Source organism: Danio rerio, chromosome 1 (assembly GCF_052040795.2).
Source record: "Danio rerio strain M-AB ecotype USA chromosome 1, GRCz13ab, whole genome shotgun sequence".
Classification (NCBI taxonomy): Eukaryota; Metazoa; Chordata; class Actinopteri; order Cypriniformes; family Danionidae; genus Danio; species Danio rerio.
The window spans coordinates 27,036,390-27,061,848 of record NC_141021.1 but is presented as its reverse complement, the minus strand read 5'-3'; the positions used below and the strand labels follow the sequence as shown (position 1 = coordinate 27,061,848).

Genomic DNA, 25,459 nt, shown 5'->3' with positions numbered 1-25,459 from the left:
CCAGTCTTCCTGCACCCTGGCTCTCGGATGCTCTCCGTGAGCATCGCTCAAAACTTCGGGCTGCAGAGAGAATTTGGCCGGAAAACTAAAAATCCTGCACAGCTCTTAACATACCAAACACTTCTGTCCTCTTTCTCAGCTGAGGTTACTTCTGCAAAGCAGACATATTACCGTCTGAAAATCAACAATGCCACTAATCCTTGCCTACTTTTTAAAACATTTTCCTCCCTCCTCTATCCTCCTCCTCCACCCGCATCCTCCACACTTACTACTGATGACTTTGCTTCATTCTTTTGCGCCAAAACTGCAAAAATCAGTGCTCAATTTGCTGCACCTACAACTAACACGCAAGATACACCACCAACACCACACACACTCACCTCTTTTTCCAGCCATCTCTCCTGCAGTCATACTAACACTGACTCACATAATTAACACATCTCTTGACTCTGGTTTATTCCCCACTACATTTAAGCAGGCTAGGGTAACCCCACTGCTAAAGAAACCCAACCTGGACCATACTCTACTTGAAAACTGTAGACCGGTATCCCTGCTTCCATTCATGGCCAAGATTCTGGAGAAAGTAGTGTTCAATCAAGTCCTGGACTTTCTTACTCAAAACAACCTCATGGACAACAAGCAATCCGGCTTTAAGAAAGGCCACTCAACTGAGACTGCCCTGTTCTTGGTCGTGGAGGATCTCAGACTGGCTAAAGCAAACTCAAAATCATCAGTCCTCATCTTGCTGGATTTGTCAGCTGCTTTTTACACTGTAAACCACCAGATCCTGCTATCTACGCTTGAGGCACTGGGCGTTGCGGGCACTGTTATACAATGGTTCAGATCTTACCTCTCTGACAGGTCATTCAGGGTGTCTTGGAGGGGAGAGGTGTCCAACCTACAGCATCTAAACACTGGAGTACCACAGGGCTCTGTTCTTGGGCCACTTCTCTTCTCCATCTACACAACATCTCTAGGACCAGTCATCCAGAAACATGGATTTTCCTACCACTGCTATGCTGATGATACCCAGCTATACCTCTCTTTTCACCCTGATGATCCCTCGGTTCCAGCTCGCATCTCAGCCTGCCTGTCGGACATTTCACACTGGATGAAAGATCATCATCTTCAGCTTAACCTCGCGAAAACGGAAATGCTTGTAGTTTCTGCCAACCCGACTCTACACCATAACTTTTTAATCCAGATGGATGGTGCAACCATTACTGCATCCAAAATGGTGAAAAGCCTTGGAGTAACGATTGATGACCAACTAAACTTCTCTGACCACATTTCTAGAACTGCTCGATCGTCCATCCTGCTTAACTCCTTGTTCAAGCTCTTGCTCTCTCCAGACTAGATTACTGCAACTCTCTACTAGCGGGGCTTCCAGCTAACTATATCAAGCCTCTTCAGCAGCTCCAGAACGCAGCAGCACGAGTGGTCTTTAATGAACCTTTAATGAATAAAGAGCACGTGTCACTCCGCTGCTCATCCGTTTGCACTGGCTGCCAATTGCTGCTCGCATCAAATTCAAAGCTCTGATGTTTGCCTACAAAGCGACTTCTGGCTTTGCTCCTTCTTATCTGCTCTCACTTCTGCAGATCTATGTGCCCTCCAGAAACTTGCGTTCTGTGAATGAACGTTGCCTCGTTGTTCCATCCCAAAGAGGTAAGAAATCACTTTCCCGAACGCTCGCTTTCAATTTGCCCAGTTGGTGAAATGAACTACCTAACTGCATCAGAACGGCAGAGTCACTTGCTGTTTTCAAGAGACGACTAAAAACTCAACTATTTAGTCTCCACTTCACTTCCTAATCTGCAATTGCCTCCCTAGATATACCACTAACTGTACTCAAAATAAATAATAACAATAATTACTAATGCTTTCCTTTTTAGACTTTACAGACCTGAAACTTACCTATAGCACTTATTCATTGTTGCTCTTATAGTTGTGTAAATTGCTTCCTTGTCCTCATTTGTAAGTCACTTTGGATAAAAGCGTCTGCTAATTTCTCTCTGCTTCAAATTGCAAGTACAGAATCCGTTTGGGAAACAGCGTCTATTATCACTATGAAGCATGTCAGCTGACAGTCACGCACAGCTGTATGATTTTATGAACGCAGCCTATGTTTTGAGGATTGCATGAAGGGGCGATGACACCTGTAATGAAAAGCCAAGGGAATCCTGGCATTTTTATATTTATTTCAAAGTGTTTTCATGACTAAATAAAACAAAAACCACAGAACAGACTTGTGATATATTGATGTTTGCATTTTTATTTGAATCAATCGGGACTCTGTACGTAGTACGGATGTATGTTTAGATGGTTCTGAGCAGTTTTGACAAAAGCAGAAAAGAAAAGGTGTTGCTTAATACTGACGCTCCGACTCAAGTGTATCTTTTGTTTAAGTTAGTGAAAAAAAGGTTAATGAGATCCAATAACTTGATTGTATTTTTTTATAATAGCTATTTTTCTTTTGTAAATAATAATAATAATAATTATAAACAAAACATATTAGCTACTGATCATTTAACTGTTTGTTTACGAAGAAACGGTTGAGTTTAGCTGTCTTCAATAAATATGAAAGGCTATGTCTCAGTTAGAGGAAGGGAAGGAATGAGAGGAAGAGGAGTAAATCTGCCTATAACCAGTAAAAATGTAATCACAGTATATTTAATTTAACAGCAAAACAAAAGTAAAAAGGCGTCATGGTGACACGGTGGGTAGCCCGATCGCCTCACAGCAAGAAGGTCGCTGGTTCGAGAACTGGTCGGGTCAGTTGGCATTTCTGTGTGGAGTTTGCATGTTCTTCCTGTGTTGGTGGGGTCTCCTCCGTGTGCTCCAGTTTCCCCCCCAATTCAAAGACATAAAGATAAATTGAATAAGCTAAATTGGCCATAGTATATGTGTGTGAATAAGAGTGTATGGAAGTTTCTCAGTGTTGGGTTGTGGCTGAAAGGGCATCCGCGGCATAGAAAATATGCTGAATAAGTTGGAGGTTCATTTCGCTGTGACGACCTCAGATTACATTTTTTTTTATAACTGCTAACACACATTTTCAAAACTGTGTCACCTTTTTACTAAACTCTATACACACAATTCCCAAAACTGCACACACAAAATGCTAAATGCCTCACATCTCTTTCAAAATGTAACACTGCATTTATAATGTCATAAACAAATGTCAGAGTGAAGCATTTGCTTCAAATGGCAACTCTCATTATAGTAAATGTTTGGATATACCATGTAAACATTGTTGTTTTAAATATAAAGCTCTTTACTCTTTCAGAGGCATATATCCGTTACAATATTCAATTTTTTTCAATTCAATTTATTTATAAAGCACTTTAAAACAGCACAGTTCACCAAAGTGCTGACAACAAAAAGTAAAACAAACTTTTAAATACAAATAAATAAACATAAAATGTCAACATCTCAAGCTGTGCTAAAAGCCAAATTGAACAAGTGGGTTTTAAGAAGAGATTTAAAAACAGTAATGGAAGAGGCTTGTCTAATGTACAACGGCAGCTCATTCCACAATTTTGGTGCAGCCACAGCAAAAGCCCGATCCCCTCTGAGCTTTCGACTGGTCCTGGGCACACCCAGGAGGAGCTGGTCGGCTGACCTGAGCGAACAATAAGGTGTGTTGGGACAGAAAAGCTCAGAGAGGTAAAGGGGTGCAGTACCATTTAGACACTTAAAAACAAATAAAAGTAACTTAAAATGGATCCTGAAGTGCACAGGCAGCTAGTGAAGAGAAGATAAAATCGGGGTGATGTGCTCGTATTTGCGTGTGCCAGTTAAAAGACGTGCAGCTGCATTCTGAACCAGTTGCAGTCGAGAGATCGAAACTGACTCACACCAAAATAAAGGGCATTACAGTAGTCCAAGCGGGAGGTTATAAAAGCATGGACTACTGTTTCAAAGTGATTGTGCGATAAAACATGCTTAATTTTGGCCAGTTGTCGTAAGTGAAAGAAGCTAGAGCGAACAACATCTGGCTTTCAAGCTTTAGTTCAGGATCCATTTTAAAACCCAAGTTCACAATCTCTGACTTGCAAAAAATTTCAAGATTATTTAAGTGTACAGAATGAGCGATGTTGGAACTGGGGCCAAACACCATCACTTCGGTCTTAGAATCATTAAAATAGAGAAAATTCAGTGCCATCCAAGACTTAATGTCCTTTAAAGATGAGTCCAGTGCATTTAGAGGAAGGTCATCTGTTCTTTTAAGGGGAACATAAATTTGACAGTCATCGGCATAACAGTGAAAGGAGATTCCGTGTCTCCTGAAAATCGAACCAAGTGGAAGCAGATATAGAGAGAACAATATAGGGCCCAGAATAGAACCCTGTGGAACTACATAAGCTATTGGAGCACAGGAGGACTCAGAATCACTCAACCGCACAGAGAAGGTTCCAAATAAGACCTGAACCATTCCAAAGCCACACCTTTAATGCCAACCCAATGTTCCAAGCGTGAAAGTAAAATGTCATGATCAACAGTGTCAAATGCAGCTGTTAAATCTAATAGGACAAGAACCACACAGTCACCAGAATCACATGATAAAAGAATATCATTAAAAACCCTTAAAAGGGCAGACTCAGTGCTGTGCATTGCTTTAAAACCAGACTGGAAAATCTCAAGAAGGTTGTGCTCATTCAAGTGTGCAATTATCTGATTATAGACTATTTTTTTCCAACACTTTAGATTTAAAAAAGGCAGCTTGGAGATTGGTCTATAGTTTTGAAGAATATTTGTGTCCATTCCAGGTTTTTTAAGAAGGGGCTGAACAACAGCATGTCTTAAATGTTTAGGAACCACTCCTGAAGTAAGACTGTCATTTATAATAGTTAAAACAAAAGAGCCCACAGTGGAAAAGACCTCTTTCAAAAGGTGTGGGGGAACAGGATCATGAGGTGAACCTGATGGCTTTATGTGGGCCACTATCTCATCTAGCTGAGCGAGAGTGACATGCTCAAACTGCTGAAAGGCAGCAGGGCACATGGGAAGGATTGAGAGATCAAAATTGGGTGGTGTTATCTGGGATCTAGCTGAGGCCAGCTAGTAAAAATAAAAAAAAAAGCAAGAAGTTCTCGCACATTTCAAAAGAGGGTTTAAAACAGGGAGCCTGAGGGGCATTAAGAATAGAATTGATTGACGTAAATAACACCTGAGGTTTATGACAACTGGACATGATAATGTTCGCAAAGTAGTTCCTTTTTGCTTCCTTCACAGTGGACTGATATAGATACCAATGTTCTCTTAAAATTTGAAAAGACACCTGTAAAATGTCTTTTTCCATTTTCGCTCAGCTATACGGCATTTTCGCCTAACAGCACGTGTCTCATCATTTAACCAGGGTTCAAATTTAACTTTACTGTAGAACAATACAATGTTCTACAGTAATAGTAATATGCTGAGAGGGGGAACGGGTACACTGCAAACACTAATGAAGACATAAAGAAACAAAAAATATTTATTATGCCAAACATAACTGGTGTATACACTAGCATAAACATACTGTATATAGAAATAAAAAAATAATAAAAAAGCAAGTCATGTTAAGCAAAAGTATATTATTTAAAATACAGTGAAGAACAAAATATGTGTGGGCGGTCTCAGTGTGAAAAGTATCTAATGCTGAAGCTTCATGTGTGTATACTGTAGGATTGGCCATCATACACTTTCCAGCACCAGGCTAGGGTAGGTGCAAAACTAAAAATTGTTAATAGGGTGGCAAAGCAGGTTTTTTGTTGTTGTTGTTGTTGTTGTTGTTGTTGTTGTTGTTGTTGTTGTTGTTTTGTTGTTGTTGTTTTTTGGACAAGAACATCCTGTCACCTTTGATGTATTTATAGGCCCGCACTACAGTAAAGTTGTAATCGGTTAGTGATCAGTGTTAGACATTAGTGTTTTCACATTTGAGGAGTGAGTGTGTGTGAATAAATGTAACATTTTGTGATGTGTTTGGAAAAAGAAAGCAAGTCAGTTTGTGTTAGATTTGTGTGTTTTAGGTAGAAAATTGTGTGTAGAGTTTTGAAAAAAAAAAGGGTTTTATGCAAAATTTCAATTTATTGAAAAGTTCAAGGCTGAGAAATAGCTTCTGGTTTTGGTAATTTGTTGTGTAATTTTGCTTTTTGAGTGACAGGTTTAAAAAAATGTGTGGTGTAAAGATTTTGTGTGTAAGCAGTTGGAAAAAAACTATGATAAAGAGACTGAGCTGAAAAAAAAAGAATAAATAAAAAGTAGAAAACAAAACAATTACTGGATAAAAACTTAAACAATAGTAAAACATATACTTGTTTTGTTTGTATGCGTTTGGTGCTGGGGATAGGTTGGTGGGGTGTAGAGGGGGGCTTATAGATCCCGCCTTCTGTTTGGGTCTGGCCACAAGACCTCCTTCGGGATGTCTTCACAGGTATCAGATAAAGTATGGTCTTGTGTGCTGAATCCACCCTTGGAATGATCCCACCTCAGTGTTTTTTACATGCCTCTTGGTTTTGGTTATTGAACAAACCTCAAACCAGAGCCACCTTGTGGAGACTAACACTATTCCAGGTGACAACAAACCTCGGCTGCTCTCGTCTGAGCAGCACAACTGATGTAGTGCATCTATAAATGCAATGATCTGTCCTCTATTATATGCACCTGGAGAGGCGTGATGCAAGACTCCTTAGACACTAATTACAGCACCCAAGCTGATATTTCCCCCACACTGCCCTGGGACATTTGAACTTTATGATAATTACTAATGAGCTTCGGGAGGAGCAGTTATTGGTTATTAGTCAATTCGGCACATGTGCTCTTTCAGCTAATCACATTAACCATATATATATATATATATATATATATATATATATATATATATATATATATATATATATATATATATATATATATATAAACTTAAGTTTTTTTTTTTTTTTTTTTTTTTTAAAACAAACACTGACCTGGCCTCAAAACACTCATTGACTGCAAATCGGTTTAAGAGGTGCACAGCTCAGATTACATTCCACAGGTAAAGCCAAAGGTCAAGCATGGAATTGAATGTTTTGAATTCCACCATGCATTCTGATCTGATCAAATAAACTCTATTCAAAATGATTATTCATTTTTTTATGATATTATTTACCATTTAAAACCATAAACACAGGAACTTACTGTATTAAATATATATTTCAACTGTACAAAATCACAATCAAACAGGCCATAACAATAAAAATACAAAGATTTACAATTATACATATTCTGCATGATTAAAGTTCATGATGCAATGAGTTTGATCAGAGAAATTCATCACGTCTGTTTAACACTTCAGCTTAATACACACATTAGGCACATGTAGTGAGTAGTACATGGAATCTGTAACTTCAAGCTACAATATGGTTTTAAAAAATTAAAAGCATCCTGTAAATGCTCAAATTTGAGTTAATAGCATGTTTTCATTAATTGTTTCAATGAAAGAGCTTAACAAATATACAGGCAGAATGCATGTACAATCATAGCTTGGCTATATTCAAACAGCGTGTGTAGGCTACAGAAATTTAGCCGTTGGACCGATGCATTTGAAAGACACATTGTTGTGTGTTTGTCCACTCAAAGTGTTGTCTTTCAACCAGCCATCCACAAAATAAAGGGAATAAGAATTGTGGGTAATGTAGTTGAAGGTGCCAAGCCAAAGCAAAGGATGTACATCACTCCCATCCCGATAGTTAAGGCCACACTTCTCTGGTCCCGAATGATGGATTTCAGACAATTACAAAACTGCAAATGAAAAAACATTAAACGCATTATTTTTAAAAAAGCATAAATAGCATTAAAAAGTTTTCAAATAAAGAGAACTCACCTTGTCGGTCTGCTCGCTCACAGGTGTTCCGTACCTGCAGTACGTCACGAAATGTTCGCAGTTATTCCACAATAAACTGTACGGTATGTCGCCGACCAGTTTCTCTGCTCTCCTCGCGACCTCCTCGTTCGTCAGTGCTTGACACTTCATTTTCTTGTCCATGTCGTTGGTCAGAATCGGAGCTCCGTACGCGAAATCTTCAACCGAATCGACGCGTATACTCGCGAGTCTGTACATGCAGCCTAAAATGAGTCTTTTGTTCGTGACGACTGGTTTAATGTGCTGTTTGTTGCTGGTTAACAGGGGCATGATGTCGGGCATTAGGTGAGCCACTCTGTTCTCGCCTAGATAAATGCCGTAATGAATGAAGAGAGTGCGCTGCACCTCCAGCAGATCTCCTCTCCTGAGCGCTGGGTGACATTTCACTGCACTCTCCTCCTTCTCTGGCTGCCATATACTTTTAAATAGGTTAAAGTTTGAGAAAAGAAAGAATTTCTCAAATAGAAAAGTCAGCGAGTCCAGCATTTTAGTGTTTTGTGTAAGTGAAGACTTCACTGTCGTTGAAGAATTTATAAGGCATGTGCTGTAGGACCGAGGAGGTCCCCCGCTTTCTGATTGGCTGGAAGTTACATTCCCACACTAAACCACTTTAATGCCTCAACACAGATTACTCAAAGTTGTGTAGTTTTGGTGAATAAACACTAAGCTCATTGACAATACTTTAGAAAACATTTTATCATTAAATGAACGAGTCGAAGAGAATACTATTTATTAAAATTATTTGATCAAAAGGCTAGAATGTATTTTTATGTTCCCTTTAGAAATCCTGTTCACTGAAAGTAACTTTACCAGGCATAACACAAAGCCATAGCTATTTTTGATTTCAAATAGCTTACATAATTTAAATAGAAAATACCATTTTGTAATTTGTATTTAATATAGATTGGTGAAAATACTTTCTTTGTTGTTTAAAATACTGTGCTACTTTGTAAGAAGTCTACATGATGACATCATAAAAATGTGGCCAGTGATAGGTGGCTACTCAGTTGTTTGTCCTGACTTGTTGAGATCAGAACAGAACACTTCTTTTTGGAAGGTTGTCAAAGCCTGGAGTATAGATTTACTTGAAACAAACTTTTGCATCTCATTAAAAAGTTAATAGCCAGATTTATGAAGGGAATTAATATGCAGATGCACTTTAACATTTTCTGAACTAAAAGTAAAATATTTAAGATGTCTTTATTTATTATTCATTTGTTTGTTTATTTGTTTAATACTGATGGCTATAACGTACAGCTTAGCAAAAATTAAAAATGTTTTATTAAATTATAATTAAAAATTAGGCGACGCAGTGGCGCAGTAGTGCCATCGCCTCACAGCAAGAATGCCTCACTGACCCTCGGCTGGGTCAGTTGGCATTTCTGTGTGGAGTTTGCATGTTCCCCCTGCATTCGTGTGGGTTTCCTGGGTGCTCCGGTTTCCCTCACAGTCCAAAGACATGCAGTACAGGTGAATTGGTATAGGCTAAATTGTCTGTAGTGTATGGGTGTGAACGAGTGTGTATGGATGTTTCCCAGAGATGGGTTGCAGCTGGAAGGGCATCTGCTGTGTAAAAACATATGCTGGATAAGTTGTCGGTTTCATTTCGCGGTGCCAACCCCGGATTAATAAAGGGACTAAGCCGAAAAGAGAATCAATAAATGAAATGAAAATTAACAATTATGAGAAAAAATCCTACCAATGCTGGTGCTGTCAGTTGTTTTCTTATGAGTGATTTTTTTTTTTTTTTTGTTATTGAATCGATGCTGCTGATTAAAAGTAGGCCCTTCTTTACCTAACACCAAGTAATTAATTAAGATACAATTACAAGTTATTCACATAATTAAACATTTAAAATAATTAAACTGTGTTTAATTAAACATAGGGTTACGTGGTTATTTGATCTGTTGAAGCTGTATCAAAATTGTTTACTTAATCAATTGACTCAATTGTAATCTAAAGGGACTGTACAAGATCATAAATTAATGGAATTAATTTAAGATTAATGGGAGTTTTTTCAATTCCATGCTCCCTTGTAAAAGTATTTTTTAGCATTTTTAAAATCCAAAAAGATTGTGACACATGGCTGATGTTTTTGTTGTATCTTTATACATCAAGAAATATGGGTATTTCTCATTTTAAAATACAGAAAATTTTTGCTTAACTCTGTTTAAAACTGCATGTAAACTAAAAGCAGTAATACTGTTATGTTTAGGTTAGTTGTAAAATAAGTTGACTGTGCAAAGCAACCTATAAAGTGGAATATATGTTGGATGACATTCATGACATGATATGAAGTCTAATACTCTAATCACTATAGTTACAATGAAGGTTTTAAAGTTACTTCTAAAGAGGACCATTAAATTATAAAAACATTTAATTTGGTCGACACGGTGGCTCAGTGGTTGGCACTGTCGCCTCACAGCAAGAAGGTCACTGGTTTGAGTCCTGGCTGGGTCAGTTGGCATTTCTGTGGCACTTCTGTGGCAACCCCTGATTAATAAAGAGACTAAGACAAAGGTAAACAAATGAATGAATGAAACATTTACTTTTTTATACACTCTAAGAAATAAAGGAATAGATGTCACATGGTTTCAAAAGGTACACATTACCAAGGTACCAAAAATATTCAAAGGGTTCTGTACTTTATATTCAGTATGTTAATATGTGTTTCATTATTTTCTGTTAATTTTATGGATTTAAATAATTTAACTAAATTTTCCCATTAACTCATCTGTGACAGTAAAATCACATACTCGTCTGTTCGAAAGGCTAACTGAAATCAAAGCGAGTTCCACAATATAAAAGTGTTTTCTAAACATTTTGTATCACTGTTTAAAAACCGTATTTTCTGTTCTTTTTCATATACATCTAGACCTGTAACCCTAGTTGTTCGAGACATGAAGGAGCTTATCCATATTTTCCCCTCAAGCATGTTCTGAAGCAGACTTTGTAGAGTAGTCTCTGAAACGTGAGCCCTTTGATTAGAGGCAGGGGACTGATTATCCTCTAACAATACCACTTGCTGTTCTCACACACATTGGTCTAGTCTTCCAGCCTTAGCCTTTCTCCTAAGCACCCAAAAGATTTCTGCAAACGTGAAGGGAAGCAGTGACCTTAATTAGCAGTGCCGATTCTTTGTGGTAATCAGGTCATCTGATAATCTTGGAATACTTTGTTGCAGGATCATTTGAGATCCTCTTTCTTTTTGGTTATTAGACACATTTGTCTAATCTATTGCATGAAATCAGAATCGCCTATCTTCTTTCACAGTGTTTGGTAACAAGTGCTACTTAACCTATATATCAGTAGAGAAAATGACATCTCAAAAAGAAACACGAGCAGATTCTTTGTCCTTCATGATGTGAACACGGTGTCACAGTGGCGCAGTGGATAGGACGATCACCTCACAGTAAGAAGGTTGCTGGTTCGAGCCTCGGCTGGGTCAGTCGCCATTTATGTGTGGAGTTTGTATGTTCTTCATGTTTGCGTGGGTTTTCTCCAGGTGCTCCAGGTGTTCCCCCACAAGTCCAAAGACATATGCTATAAGTGAATTGGGTAAGCTAAATTGGCCGTAGTGCTTAAAACATATGCTGGATAAGTTGGTGGTTCATTCTGCAGGGGCGATATGATGTGAACACTGGTTAGCTGTCTTGAATCTTAAAAGCATTCTTTTACACATATTCACATCTTTGGTTCTCTTACCTTTAGTTGATAATAGAAAAAGCATATTGTTCATACTTAATGTAACAGTACAAGATAAGCAGTATTACAGAACATGAAGTCTCTTGACAAACTAATACAAAACAATAACAGTATCACTAGAGTATTAGATCATTTGGAGACATTTAAACATAACAGATGTATCTAAAACGTTCTTAGTCTAAGATCACACAGTGGTCAAATCATTTGATGGTGGACACTGTGTGAAAATGTCTTATGTACGCCAGACCAGTTGGCAATGCCACTTTATGAGAAACACTACGTGATGGCTAATTCATTCTTCTAAGCATACATACTTACACTGTAAATCTGTAAAACTTACAATAAAGAAACAACAGCTGTGGTTGCCAGAATTTTACTATAGTAATATGTCAGTTATTCGCATAATTAAACTTTAAAATAATAAAACTGTTACATAAACATGGGATTACTACGTGATGTAATGACTCACAATATACGGAAAACTACTAATTTACGAATATCTTTTACAGTGTTTTACAGGATCTATATTCAGGGTAGGGAAGCAATAAAAGAGACACAAGTCAAAGTTTAAATGCAAGAAAACCCCTGGAGGGTGAATGTACAATGTGCATGTGAGTGCACAAACATGGGGAGGTATGTCAGTCCGCAGTCTAGTATCTGCAATACTGTTATAGTTTCTGCATGTAGAGACATAACTGACAAAAATGAAAAGCAAAAACATTTCCAAACGTCTAATAGAGCTAAAGTCATCTTTGGTGTTTATGACTTTTTACTGTCAGTCAAAAAGTCAGAGTACTAAATGTAATCCTGTCTTTCCCTTGCTGTATACCGATGGTAGATAGTGGCTTTTATTTCAGAGTTTCCAAAAGTGCAGAAATTTGTAGTCTAACCCAATGTTTCTCAACCATGTTCCTGGAGGACCACCAGCTCTGCACATTGTCCATGTCTCGCTAACCAAACAAACCCAATTCAGTTTCTCAGCTCATTAGCCGAGACTGAAAGACCTATAATGGGTGTGACAAACAAAATAGACATGCAAAATATGCAGTGCTGGTGGTCCTCCAGGAATGTGGTTGAGAAACACTGATCTAACCCATATGCCACCATGATTAACGCATATCTTATGTAATAAAATATATGTTTTTGTAACAAGAAAAGTATAGCTGGTTTGTCATTACTGTAATATTACAGTAGCAATACTACTCTTCAATGTCATGTAATGTCATGTTTCATTCTGCAGCCAGAAATTTGTACTTTGTAAGTAAAATATTAAAAATAAACAAAACATGATCAAGTCTCAGTTTTAATGACAACAAACAGCTGGTTTAATGGGAAGAGTAATGTGAGATAATCAAGATGGTGCAGTTAATCCATTTTGCAGTTTTAATATAAAAATTGTTATAGAATTACTGTCACTGTTTTATTTTGTTTGTTTGTTTGTTTGTTTGTTTTTTTTTTGCACCTTTTGTCCAGAAACTTAATAATAACATATTCAGACAATGTTTTTTTGAATTGCAATAAACTATTGTGAATTTAATCCAGATTGTCAAGTTTTATTCAGAGAATATAGATTTTGATACATTCATTCTTTCATTCATTTTTTTGTCGGCTTAGTCCCTTTATTAATCCGGGTCGCCACAGCGGAATGAAACGCCAACTTATCCATACACAGTGGATGCCCTTCCAGCCGCAACCCATCTCTGGGAAACATCCACACACACACTCATACACTACGGACAATTTAGCCTACCCAATTCACCTGTACCGCATGTCTTTGGACTGTGGGGACAACCAGAGCACCCCAAGGAAACCCGCGCAAACGCAGGGAGAACATGCAAACTTCACACAGAAACGCCAACTGAGCCGAGGTTCGAACCAGCGACCCAGCAACCTTCTTGCTGTGAGGTGACAGCACTACCTACTGCACCACTACGTTGCCCGAAAATTAATTAAATTAGTTTACTGGTAAATTTAAAAAGTTTTGCTTTGTTTTATTTTGTCCCATGTGTCAATCTAGTTTGGATGTCACAATAGCATCCTGCATTCGCAGTGCATAGTATTTTCCAGGTGCTTAATAACCATTTTTAATAATAAAAGTAAATGTGTATTTGAGACAGTGACTTCCATTTGTATTACCAGTTTTACTACATATAAATAGCCACGGTATTGTAACAACCAGTGATGTAATCAGTGGCATCGACACAATAGAGTCAATGTGAAGGGAAGAAGAAAATATAAAAAATGACTTAGTCAACATTTCAAGTGGATCAAAAGACAGAAATGACTGTGAGGTTGGTTGCAGGACAGTGACCCTAGTTGTGGCAATGAACAAAACAAAGTTGTATATTGACAAAGCATGAGTAGACCAACAAGGAGATGACAAATCCAAACAGTTGGGGCAACACAGGAAAGCCAACGGCAGAAACAAGAAGGCACCAGAATCAGCAGCCAGCAAGGAGTAAGAGAAGCAGTGGACAGAACCAGGGCTATAGATAAATTGGCTAGATCAATTGTGTTTCAAAGATATTATGCTAACCACTTAGCATTGTGGCAGATCACCTACTGCACCTTTATGGCGTACTCACACTATGCTATCCAAACTGTGCCCAGGCCGTTTCCCAGATCATTTGAGAAGTGTGAGTGATCTGAATCAGGCTCAGGCGCGGTTCACTTGGCCAGTCCTGGCCCGGTTGGAAGAGGTAAGCCAGAGCGTGGTTCACTTGAGCTTTGGCGTGGTACGCTTGTGTGTGAATGCAAAATGCACCTGCGCCCGAAACTAAAAGCGAGATGTGACTTTTAAGGGACTGTTTTATATGGATTAATTTGTACTATTCAATGAACGCAATCTGTCATAGTTTTTTAAGAACACAAACCCCTCATTGCACAACAGCTGCACCTTCAGCAAACCTCCTAATTCCTGCAGCACAAGAACTTCATGATTGTTTATGAGCGTCAAAAGTGGCTGATCTGTTCTGCAAAATATTTGACTGCGTGTCACTGCATATCAAACGACTAAAACTAGACAACTAAAGAAATCTTCACTCTGCTGAGCAAAAGCGCTTACTAAACTGCACATCATCGATGACGTAAGCGTGCCCAGGCCCAAATGTAATGTGAGTGCGGGCCGACGGGGTAAAAGAGAGGGGGGACAAGCGTGCTTTGTCCCGGCTCAAGGCAACTTTACATAGCATGAGTACACACTAAGTAAACAATACAAACAATCAAAAGAGAGTAGTAGCAACAAACAGTCAATAAATAGACAAACGAACTAGGAAAACCGACGCAACAAAATACTAGGTACGGATACAAGGCTAGGATATAAGATAAGCAAAGACAAGCTCACATGGAATGAACCAGCAAGGAAAAGAGAACACAAAGCACAATAAATAGAACAAAGCACATAAGAGACAGGTGAAAACAGTCAGGATAACAATGTCTAAATAAAGGGGCAGAAATCAAGAAGGAAAGACAAGAGGAGCACATGGCCAAACAAAAATGAATGCAAAGCCGTGTAAACAAGCACAGGATGAACAGGGAAACATTAACATGGAAGGACAAGACTATCAAGTCAGGATACTGACAGGGTGTTGTTGAATAGTTTTAGGGCAACTTTGATAAAAGCTTTTGATCAACTTCATTGTTGACTACCCTATTGTACATTAGTGGTAAAATATAATTAAAATCTTTGTAATGCAAGCTTATCATTTAAAGCGTGTAAGCTTCATGGTTTAAAATGCAAATAAAGTTCATTCATTAAGGCACAGGATGCATTTATGAGTTAAAATAGTAATAATGACATCCACACCAGGTTGGTGGTGTGAGCTAGGGATGTGGTCCTGTCTATCAGTGTGAAGTATCCTTAAAGAATGGCCAAAGCACAACACGTCTTTTGGCATTTTGGGGTGAATAAATTGTCATGTAAACATTCCCTCGGGTTAGGGTTAGGGTCACATATAATTAGCAGAACATCTGTTGGAGGAGCATTTTAAGTTTTTGCATTTTCTAAGCAGTACTAACACTCTAATGTCTGCTACTTGACAGTCTGTTAGTACACAGAATGTCTGAAGTAGACCATCAAAATAAAGTGTTATTGTTAAAGCATTAGACTGTTTAGTAAGATTGTTGCCAGTTTATTTGACATACTGGGCGAGGGTAATGAAGACATACCTGTAATAAAGTAATCATAAAGTCTAAAAACATATGGAGACATGATAACATCAGGAAGGGATACAATACAAATCTTAACATACGTGTGTAATAGCTCTTTACAAGCCAGTTTTGTTTTTCTTTGTTCAACTTAGATAAGAGCAGATTGTGTGGCACTGCACCCAGAGCAGTTTTAAAGATGTATGTTTAATATATAGCACTTTACAATAATAGTACATGAATAATGATGTATTAATGTGTAAACTAAACATTACTTTATTAAGTAATTAATAAATTACTAAGCACACACACTAATCATGAACTAACTTTAACTACAACATGATTCACAAGAGTTCATGTGTGAATAATGGCTACCTTAATTACTTGTTATTATGTTGTTAGTTAATGTATTAAATTACATTTAAGTTTAAGCTAAATGTAACCAACATGAACTGTTTATATATAAATATGTCGTGACTTTACTTGGAGGGGCACATCACCGTTAACTCATCCTTAACTACTCATGAATAATGCCACAGAATCTGCGGACATTTTTTGCTATTTCTGCACAGAATTTTGTTTAAAATCTGCGGATTTATGCAGACTGATTTTAGGAGTATAATAACTAAAAACTGAATATATGAATAAAAAGTAATATCTTTAAAATTTTTATTTAATGTTTACAATAAAAATCCAATTACATCCACTTTATTTGGTAAACAAAGCAAGTATCTCATATAATATATCTATAAGACAGAAAATATTCCTTTACAAACTGTATTGTAAATAAATCATATGAACATTTTCATATTAGACAATAATATTACTGTAATTAATTTAAAAACTGAGTAAATATAAATTTACACATTTACACAAGTAAATAAACAGAATCAATGAAGGCCTAAAAATCAGCGGAATTCTGTGCTTGCAGATTCCATGTGGGCCTACTCAAAAACTCCTATGTTTAAACTGTTGATGTTGATGTCAACAGAACACTTTTCTAATGTTATTCAGTTTAAACATGGTAGACGGATGTGTATAAGAAGTACATGAGTACACTGTAAAAAAACGTAATTTTTACAGTTTATTTCTGGCAGCTGGGGTGCCGAAAGAAAAGCACAATATAACGGCTGTTAAATTACAGAAATTTACCGTAAAATAACAGACATTAAATTACAGAAACCTCCTCAAATTTAAATTTCTGGTAATTTTCTGTAATTTAACAGCCATTATTTTATGGGGTTTTTTTTCCAACACCCCAGCTGCCCGAAATAAACTGTAATATTTTAGATTTTTTTACAGTGTAGGTAAGAATGGGTTAATGATGATGTGCCTCTTCAAGTTAAGTCATGCAATAGTTATACATTAACATATCAAGAGTTCATGATGGTTAAACTAAGTACAAACTAGGGAGGCAATTACTCCATTAATTAACAAACAATCATGCACTAACAAGTAATTAAGGTAGCCGTTATTAACAAACTCATGTGACTCATGTTGACGTTAAAGTTAGTTCATGATTAGCACATACATTAACTAATTTTTTGTTCATAATAAATTAATGTTTAGTTTACGTATTAACACGTCATTATTCATGTACTGTTATTGTTAAGTGTTACCGTTAAATATTATTAGCACAGGATTTTGGCTGTGATAACTTTTTGTTATGCTAGCAGATTTTATAAGCGTAATTACTGAGCGCAATAGTTTAAAGATAAGTGCTTAAAAACACCACAGTGAAGTGTGATGCAACAAAATGGACTCATTTTTATCAAATGCATTCATAAAATATGCATGATCATGTTAATTGTCTCATGTCTAAATATGGCATGCATGCCTCATTTGTGCAAGCTTATCCATCCGTTGCTAGATTTTGTGTAACATATAAATCATTTTCATTATTGTGAGCTTTCTATAGCTATATATTTTGTGTTGAATATTTGGCAGCTGAGATCAGCAGGCAGTCTGAGGTCTTAAGGGCAGATGTGAAACTGTGGTCATTGCAGAACCACACTCGAAGTGACGGCCGCTGAACTTACACTGCCCTTGCTATGACCTCCCTACTTACAAATTCACTCTGATCATATGTACGGAATGGCTGATAAGAGCTCTCTTGAGAAAACAAATTCGCTATACTTAACTCTCACTACTGTTTTTGTGCATTCATTGATTATTCTTTCATCGCTAGTTCTTTCCAAAACTGTTTACAGAGTTTTGAAGAGAATTTTGAAAACGGGGATTTGCTGAGTGCCTTAAACATGAAGCGCAGAAGACTTAGTAAATCAAACAGACATGAGACATAAACCTGATTGGTTCAGTTGCATTGCTATACATATAAACAACTCCAAAGAAAAGTATTAGAAAATATGTGCTAATTTGTTTTTGTGCTGTTTTTGAATTAAATAATTGTAATTAAAATGGTATAAATGATTAGATGGTTCATCAATAATAATCAATAATATACTAGCATTGCTTCACCTATTGTGATTTTGCAAGAAGAATAGAGAATATGAAGCTTGTGTTCAAAGGTATAGGCCCAAAAAATACAGTAATAAATTGTAAATACTCCAGTGTTTTTGTACCATTCTATAGTAATTTAACAACTATACTAATTCAAACAAATGATCCATACTGTAGTTTTCTACAACTATAGAATATAATATACTAAAACACACAAGAATTTACTGTTAAAAACTAAGTATAGTAAAAACTAAAGTAAGAGTGGCACGGGAGCTCAGTGGTTAGCACTGTCACCTCAGAACAAGAAGGTCACTATTTCGAGTCCCAGCTGGTTCAGTTAGCATTTCTGTGTGGGGTTTGCATGTTCTCCCTGTGTTTGCATGGGTTTCCTCTGGGTACTCTAGTTTCGCCTACAGTCCAAAGACATGCATTATAGCTAACTTGTCCGTAGTGTATGAGTGTGAATAAGTGTGTATGGATGTTTCCCAGTACTGGGTTGCAGCTGGAAGGGCATCCATTGTGTTAAAAATGTGCTGGATAAGTTGGCAGTTGATTCTACTGTGGTGACCTCTGATGTAAAAACCGAAGGATATTTAATGAATAATTGTAGTAACAAAGTCACTTTAAAGTAAAGTACAAAAAGTTATTATTACTTCATCAAAATGTTAAAGTATTTGACAGTACAAAGATAAACATATCACAGTCTGAAAATTGACATTTAGATTTATGCTAAAAGTCATGTCAAATTTGATATGATATATTGTTTTTTTTTCTAAACTAAACAGTATTGCCACCACCTCCTGTTTCACTTCTGTTAAAGGGATAGTTCACCCGTTCACCAGTTCAAAACATAAATTTACTATTTATTTACTAACCCTCAAATGGGTTCATATCTTTATGAATTTATTTAGTTTATTCTATAAGTAGAAAATAAGTATAACACATTTGTCATTTGGAAAAATTGCTAGAAATCTGTAAACATTGACATTTTATAGTAAGAAAAAAACACCATGGAAGTTTTTAGCATTTTTCTTCTTTTGTGTACAACAATAGAAAGAAGCTCTAAGAGGTTTGTGAACGGTGAGTAAATTACTTTTCCATTGTGAATTTTCCATTTTTGTTGAACTGTCTCTTTAAATACTTCATTTGTACTAATGATATTATACTGGCCGTACCATACAATTCTTGGAACTGGGGATTTGCTTCCCTCGGTCTTGATGGGGATTTTTCCAGGTTTATAATCATCACAATACAATATGCCATTTGTATACACACCAATTCAAATTACAAACATATTCACAGGGAAGGTGAGTTTTGCAGACTAGTTTTGCAGACTTTACTCATAAAGAGCAAGTAGAAACTCAGGCATTAAAATAACCTCAAAATGACCTAAGACATTGTGTTTGTTTCAGTACAGTTTAGACGGCAATGACCTCCCATGATCACTGCAATGGTGGTGACAATTCTTATCTTTTGTTTGGGAGATGAAAATTGGCAAGCTGCTTCTCGGCACTTGTGAAATGGAAGCAACTCTCCATCTGGTTTTGAAAGAGGTTCAGGCAGAGTTCAGAGTTGTTTAAGTTCACAGACGCTAAAGTTGACTCTCAGGTCAGCCGTGCCTTATATCTGTCGTCTACCACGTTCAATATGGTTTCATGCCATAAAATCAGGTCACAGCCTGGTCACTGATGTTACTGGCAGAGTCAGAGCTTCATGATACACCCGAGCAGAAAATAAACAGCAGGAAGAAATCTTGTTGTGGGCCTTTTGTGGAAATATAAATGTGAAGAACATCACTCTCATTGCCCGCTACACTTAACTGCTAAAGCTGTAAATATACTTTAAAACTTTACCAGGTAGTACTTTGGTCAACTTACACTCAATCCATGGGCAATCTTTAGGCTAAATATAGATTCATAGGTCCTACTGAATACAATCTTTTTTATCTTTAAAAAAATCTTATTCTGACTGTATTAAATGAGTTATAACACAGACTGAGATCGGGTGTCTTTTAAAAGACCAGCATTGCTTGCACAGTTAAGGAAGAAAAACAAAGCTGCCCTTTGCTTGACTCACTGAAACTTGTTTATCGCTTGTTGTTTACAGGGGTTTAATCTTTTTCAACAGCAGCTGGATATTTGTCACAAAACCCATATGGGGATGCTACAAAACTGCTACAGTAATAATAATACAATTTTTTTATTAAAATGCATTCAGTGCACAAGCATTAGCAAAGAGTTTCATCAGTTATGAAACTTTTCTTTTAAACATTTGATGTCAAATACTGTAATGCACTCCATTAGAGTCCAAAATAAACCTTTTTATTTGGAGAGATGCCAATTTTCTACATTATTAAATGATTATCGAATAAAAACAAATTCACTCCTTCAAGTGGACTTTATTAATAGACCAAAGGGAATAAAAAGGGCGAGGCAGTGGCGCAGTAGTGCTGTCGCCTCACAGCAAGAAGGTCGCTGGGTCGCTGGTTCGAACCTCGGCTCAGTTGTCGTTTCTGTGTGGAGTTTGCATGTTCTCCCTGCCTTCGCGTGGGTTTCCTCCAGGTGCTTCAGTTTCCCCCACAATCCAAAGACATGCAGTACAGGTGAATTGGGTAGGCTAAATTGTCCGTAGTGTATGAGTGTGTGTGTGAATGTGTGTGTGTGGATGTTTCCCAGAGATGGGTTACGGCTGGAAGGGCATCTGCTGCGTAAAAACTTGCTGGATAAATTAGCGGTTTATTCCGCTGTGGTGACTCCGGATTAATAAAGGGACTAAGCCTACAAGAAAATGAATGAATGAATGAATGAATGAGGGAATAAAGAAAAGTATGGAGGTAGTTTAAACTTAGTAAATAGTGAATAGTAGTTACTGTATTCAGCTAGCCTTCAACTTGCCTGTTTTAAAAAAGGCCTCCATAAAACAAATCAAAACAAGGACTTACTGAAATAATACATATAATGCAAACATTCCATAATTGACTATATTTTGATATTGATATGATATTGATTCTATTAATATTGCACTTTATTAAAGCATTTGTAGTAGCTTTGTAAATGTTTAAAAATGCTTTGGGCTAAATTTTGTTGCGTTTACACAGTCTTGACCAGCAGGGTTCACTAGAGTGTGGTGTTTTGAGCTTCTAAACCAGGGGCGTCAAAAGTCCTGGAGGGTCTAGCCCTGCACACTTTAGTTTCAACCCTGCTTCAACAATCTTACCTGTAGGTTTCAAACAAGCCTGAAGGACTCAATTAGTTTGATCAGGTGTGTTTAATTGGGGTTGGAACTAAACTGTGCAGAGCTGCGGAAGTTTGGCACCTGTGTTCTAAACAGTGACATGTCTACAGTACTACACAAAGTATCAATTACTTTGATTGTACTGCAACACCGTTGCGTTGGCAGGCAAGGAAATGTATTGTTTAAACTCATAATTTACCTTATAATCTAAGAGAATAGTGGACATGCATGTTGCTGGAGTTGCTCTTTGGTGTTTCAGCTGTGTTATATTACACTGAACTGAGCCGAATCCAACTGTGAAAACTGAACAGATGCAGTTTACTTTACTAGAACTTCATCTATGTTAAGATATTTCAACACAATATTGTAAAAAGAACATGGGGGGAGAGGATGTTTGCAATTTAAATTCTGCATTATTTTCTTTTTTTTTTTTTTTGTTGTGAATATAGTTTTTTTATCTCTTCTATGTTAATTCATCCACAATGTTGAAAATGTATTTTTCTTACTCTTGAAATACATTTTTGACATATTTTCATTTTCAAAAATAAACAAGTTTTAGCTAGCATGGTGTTCAGCCTGCCAAAACTGATGACCAGCTAAAAACAACTAAAGCCTCAGCAGGATCTGTTAAACTTGTATCAGCATGTGCAACAATGTTCCAGATGAGCTACAGAGCAAATTAGAAAAGCCACATGTGTGGATAGGCTACTAATATGTTATGCAAACAATTAATATGTAAAAAAAAAAATTCATTGTATTTTTTTGGATTATGTGGAAGCTGCTTAAATAAAGCTATTGATGGGAGCTGTATGAAACTTGACAGTATTGCAAGTTTCAGAGATTGAACTTGTTTGAAAATTTGACAAAGATTAAAGGCACAATATGTTAGATTTTTCATTAAAATATGAATATTATAACATTTTCCTAAATGTTTTGAAGAATGTTCATATCCACAGAAATAAGCAATTTTTACTTGTAACACCGTTTCCTGTGTCAACATGTTAATAAAATCACACATCCTTGATTTTCGATTAGCTTTCTTAAAACATGGAAACATCAAAAACTCTTTATTGTGCTGCACATTTTATTAGATTGCACAGAGCAAAAATTTTACAGAAAATTTAAAATGATAAAACAGTGTTGCTTCTTGCCCATATGATCCCTACCAGAAGAACCAGAAGCAGAGGACTGTCATAATAAAAGCTTTGCTGCTTTCATGGTGCCTCGTGCTCATCCCCCATCAGCAATTGTTTCAGCAACCCTGTTTCGCTTTAATGGTTTACAACCTTATCTGCTTCATTTTAAATTCTTTAGTTCATCCATGAACATGATTTCTTCTGGAGTCCTGTAAGATGCATTGAAGACAACAACTCCCATTCCACACTTATAACATCATCAAACTATGCCTTTATTTGTTAAAATGACATGCTGTCCCTTTATTTGTATGTATTTATATCTGTTACTGTTAGACTCCCCAGGAAAAAAAAAAACTTATATTAATCTCTATGCTTGCTCTAATGTTTTTTCTCTATGCTTGTAATTAGTTTGTTATACTTTTATGCTAATGTATTCCCTTATGAAATAATCTCAGTCAATCTAAAATGATTCATTCTTTCCCAATAGAGCAATTCAAGTTATCTGGTGAAATTGTATTTGTATTTATATGGCAGAATAATTTAATAGCACAATGTCAATGTTTTCTGTAATATCATGCAGTCCCAAATTGTACTGAGTTAGGGAAGAGCTGTCCCAATACTCTTAAAATGTCAACATCAAAACTTTCAGTTTGATTCTGGTCACAACTGGCTTGTTTTAGTTGACCAAAGATATGTGGCTGGTGCACATTGGATCTTGATCTCTGCACACTTTGGTTTCAGTTGTAATATGACAAAATGCATATTATACAGAAACAACAAACCTTAGAATCAGCTTGTGCTGAATATGTGCTGAGAGTTAGCTTTCATTAGCCTTGTCAGGCAATGGGGCCCCGGATCAGTCTAAGACTCAAGGCCACTGGCCCCATAATCCAGTTCAGTCTGAATATCTTCCTCAATTCTAGTTCTTTCTTTCTTTCTTTCTTTTTTTTATTGCATTGCATTCACATAAACGATGAAGCCCATAGTCACCTTTCTTTAAAAAAAATAAGAAAAAAATTCAATTGGCAATATTTTCACTCACTTTACTAGTCCCACCCCTAAAATCCACACACATGTGACACACAGAATAAAGAGAATACAAACACTTCAATATTACAAAACCAGCTTCAATAAACCAGCAAATGTACCTAGGGTTTTTGACAACAAAAGCTTCTCAGGAGATTTTTTAGTGTCAGTATTCAAAAAAAAAAAAGTTATTGTGATTTATATTTCTCAAATGTGGAAGAAATGTGTATTATTATTATTATTATTATTATTATTATTATTATTATTATTATTATTATTATTATTATTATTATCTTTTTATTATTATTATTATCTTTTTATTATTGTTATTATTATTATTATTATTATTATTATTATTATTATTATTATTATTATCTGCTACGAAACTATTGTTATTTAAACACAGACAATACAGTATGAATAACGCACAATACAAACAGATTTCTACCCATTCATCTAAAATCAAGATTACCAAGGCATAGGGTAGTAGTTCATCTCAATTCATTTTAATAAAGGTCATTCATTTTTAACAGCTGCACAAGATTTTTGATATGCAACATCCCCTAGTGGTTCATTCGGTTAAGACATGTTCATAGTCCAGATCAGCTTTGGTACTGATGTTTGTAGCCTTAAAAACAATTGAGCAACCATATTAATATTTAAAGTGACTAAAAAGTCATAGTATTCAGTCTTTAAAAACTCAAACAAAGTCGAACAGCACTTTATTAAAACCTCTAGAACTTTAGAACTCTTAATTCTGCTTAGAGAGAAAAAGTTCCCATGAAATGAACTTTTCCTCCTCATTTATTCCCACTCAAGTGATTCTAAATTTATGTATTTATTGCTTCTTGCTGATTTTTCCCAACATTCTTTGGTGTATATTCCTTTGTGTCCAACAAAAGAAAGAAACTAGCTATTTAATGTTTAACATGTTTGATCTTGAAATTAAATTTAATGTTAATCTAATTTATTTTGCTTCTTTTTTTCTCTAATAGCTTTATATTATTTGCTTTGCTTATTACCATGAAAAAGAAGGACATTTATTTATTTATTTATTTATTTATTTATTTATTTATTTATTTATTTACTAACTATTGATACTTTGCTTTGGTCATTACCAGTACATTTTTTTAAAAAAAATGCATTTTTGTTCTTACTGGTGAGTCAGTATGTCAGCAAAAGTGTATGTTTGTCTGTGTGTGGGTACATGTTGTTAAAGTATTTGTGGAACATTTAATCTTCCAACACTAGAAAAGAAAAATTGACAAATCATTAACTTAAAACTGACTGGATAGTGACCCACAAGTTCTGTAGCAATGGCTCATTGCTGCGTCAAGGCAAATAATCAGTTTGTTTGATTGTTTATGTGTTTTAGGCCAATGCATAAGTACATTTACAAATACTGACATGCAGTGATTTAAATCCTTTAAAATCAAGGGATACAGTAGTGGGGAACCAATGATTAGTTAGTCTCAAAGTAAATTTTGTGAAAAACAGTTAATAAAATAGTATGTTTCAAAGAAAGCAAAATGAATGTTATTTTATGAGAACAAATTCTTGTTTTCACAATTATTAGTTAAACTGTTAAAAAAGGTTTCTAATGCAACTTTACTCTACAATCTCCAAACTTTGTTTTTGATGGAAAAAAAAATCAAACCTGTAAATAAATAAATTATTTTAAATGTCTTAAATGTCCTGATCCACTAGCACTATGTACTAACATGATGGACACGTTGACCAACGTATATATGCATCATTTACGGTTAGTTTGGAGTCACACAGTGAGTAATAGAGGGGTGGTTTTAGCTCTTGTTTGAAGAGTGAACCGTTATCTCCATCTCCAAAGAGGACCTTGATCGGATAAATA

The 25,459-nt window shown here is 36.1% G+C and overlaps 1 protein-coding gene across 1 annotated transcript; it reads right to left on the bottom strand.

The window, feature by feature from the left end:
* Positions 1–7,160: 7,160 nt before the first annotated feature.
* Positions 7,161–8,390, bottom strand: lrata (lecithin retinol acyltransferase a). The gene is given in 2 exon segments (NM_001204131.2): positions 7,161–7,764; positions 7,847–8,390. Coding segments are annotated over 2 exon segments (678 nt in total). The 5' UTR covers positions 8,372–8,390; the 3' UTR covers positions 7,161–7,611.
* Positions 8,391–25,459: the final 17,069 nt, after the last annotated feature.